We start from the raw sequence: 2,156 nt of genomic DNA on the forward strand, positions 1-2,156 counted from the left end.
CACTCTATGTGGTAGGCCTATAAGCATATGAAGGATTGCATAACAAAATGAAATTAAATCACACACAAGACTAAACTGTCGTAGATAGGAGAACGTGATTGCATTAAGTGTTATTATAAGGACAGTTGAAAAAGCATCTTGTAACAGTAAAAAATTAGCGCTGTTGTAACTAACTTGACCTATCTTCATCATGACACGCATCATGGACACGTGTTTGTTCATGGGCGTGACAAGGGTGGTCGTTTGTGGGCGGGATGGGAGCGGAGGCAGGCGATAAAAGGACGTGACACACTGTGCCACAGTCCATACGACAGTCAGCATGTGAGTGGACCGACGGCTGGTCGCGCTTCGGCGGCGCAGACCGACTCATAGGATTCAACAGAGAAATACTTTTCCGACCATAATAGCTGGCAACGACGGTTACATTGACGAGTTGCGATTTGGACGAAAAGACTGGAGGTGTTTCGTCTGTGTGACCACAATGGATTCCCTCTTCGTATTGAATATATTTTCCATTTTTATAGTATGACGGTGATCAGTGCGGTGAAATGTGACTTCAATTGATTTAAAAACAACCAAATGTTGGTACAAATTGATATTATACTTTTGGCAGTGTTTGTTTAACTGGTTGTCATTAGTGTCAATGATAATAGTTTGTAGTAAGTAGCCATTTCTGTAAAATTCAACAATAATTTACATATTTATTATTGTCAAACATTACATCGCACTGCTTACTTTAAATTATTACTTAATACTGGGAGGGATAGTTTCATGTTTTTCTTATACATTTACTTTTCGGAACAGAAGGTAAGACGAAAGACATATTCGATGAAACCTTAAGTAGATAAGTATTTCTAGTAGTCGTTTCTAACACGGTAATATATATTAATGACACTAGATGTGTAGAATCATTTCCAGTTTATTCTAAAAAGGTGATGACTCGTCACGATGGAAGGCACTTGGTGGCACTGGACAGCAGACGCTGACAGAAGGACGCGACTCGTTTCTTTGGTCTTGAACTAAGAACGACAACGGAGACTTTGGATTTCTTTTTTCGAGACTGAAACAAGTTTTTTTTATGCTTTAGCGTGTTATTTGGCGTCTTTTAGTGTACGATAGAACCTATTCTGCATCCTTCTATCATAACGAAATGCATGTTTTTTGCGCTATTGATGGAGATACAAAGTAATCTTATATTAAATGTGTTAGTCACATATATAAGTTATCTTTTCATCTGCAAAACTTCCGGAGAACTCCTGAGTAAAGGCTAGGATGGGAAATGAAGGTCATTGAAAACAACTCTTAAGACCGAGACTGAATGCAACAAACGATTTATAATGAGGTAAGGTCTTCATCATGAGGGATGCTGCACATAACACTGATAACACTCCTATCGCTTTCCCTTACCAGGAACTTATTACATATCCTTCTGGTGGTGGCGGTCACCATGGCAGAGAAGCTACCGTGGAATGGAATTAGTGACACTCCAACACCTCCGTCATCCCCGTCAGTGGGCACACAGGAAAGGGCGTCATCATACTCTTCATACATCGCCGAAGGTGCGGGGATGTATGGCCAGACCACCACGCAAACACCATTTGTCAGCAGTTTCTATGGTGTCCCTGTCGCCGCTCCTTCGACAACGACCCCCAGGCCAGTCACATTTTCCATGTCATATGGCCCAGCACCTACCACCATGGTCCCAGCAACACCTCCAGAATCCCTTCCTTACCCCTCCTACACGAGCATCCCTCCTGACCTTGGCTTCACGTGCACAGGACGGCTGGATGGGTATTACGCCGACCCAGAGGCGCAATGTCAGGTGTGGCACTGGTGCGTGCCAGGAGGATACATGTACTCCTTCCTGTGTCCAGTCCAGACGCTCTTCAACCAGGCCACAAGAACGTGTGACTGGTGGTACAATGTGGACTGTCAGGCTGCGATGTCATTGTATGGAAATAATGCTGAGCTTTATAAAGTTTAAACTGGGGGTGTGGAGAAGTATCTGTATACAGCAGTTAATATTCTGTGATAATAGAGAACTATCAGAGGAGTGCAAATGATGATGGGTTGTTTACCAGTTTGGATATGCCCAACATTTAGGTTTTTAGTACTACTAGTTATTTACAGTTGACATATATACTGTTGTCGAGTAT

General features: G+C 42.5%; 1 protein-coding gene across 1 annotated transcript; it reads left to right on the forward strand.

Annotated features, from left to right (window-relative positions):
* Window positions 1–325: 325 nt before the first annotated feature.
* On the forward strand, window positions 326–2,150 carry LOC119591340. The gene has a single exon (XM_037940074.1). It carries the CDS (start codon window positions 1,364–1,366, stop codon window positions 1,982–1,984), a length of 621 nt encoding a protein of 206 aa, XP_037796002.1. The 5' UTR covers window positions 326–1,363; the 3' UTR covers window positions 1,985–2,150.
* The last annotated feature ends 6 nt before the right edge of the window (window positions 2,151–2,156 follow it).

Source organism: Penaeus monodon, chromosome 28 (assembly GCF_015228065.2).
Source record: "Penaeus monodon isolate SGIC_2016 chromosome 28, NSTDA_Pmon_1, whole genome shotgun sequence".
NCBI lineage: Eukaryota > Metazoa > Arthropoda > Malacostraca > Decapoda > Penaeidae > Penaeus > Penaeus monodon.

Bases quoted from the DNA above. Each gene is read 5' to 3' on its own strand.
- LOC119591340 (XM_037940074.1), top strand. From the start codon at position 1,364: ATGCTGCACATAACACTGATAACACTCCTATCGCTTTCCCTTACCAGG.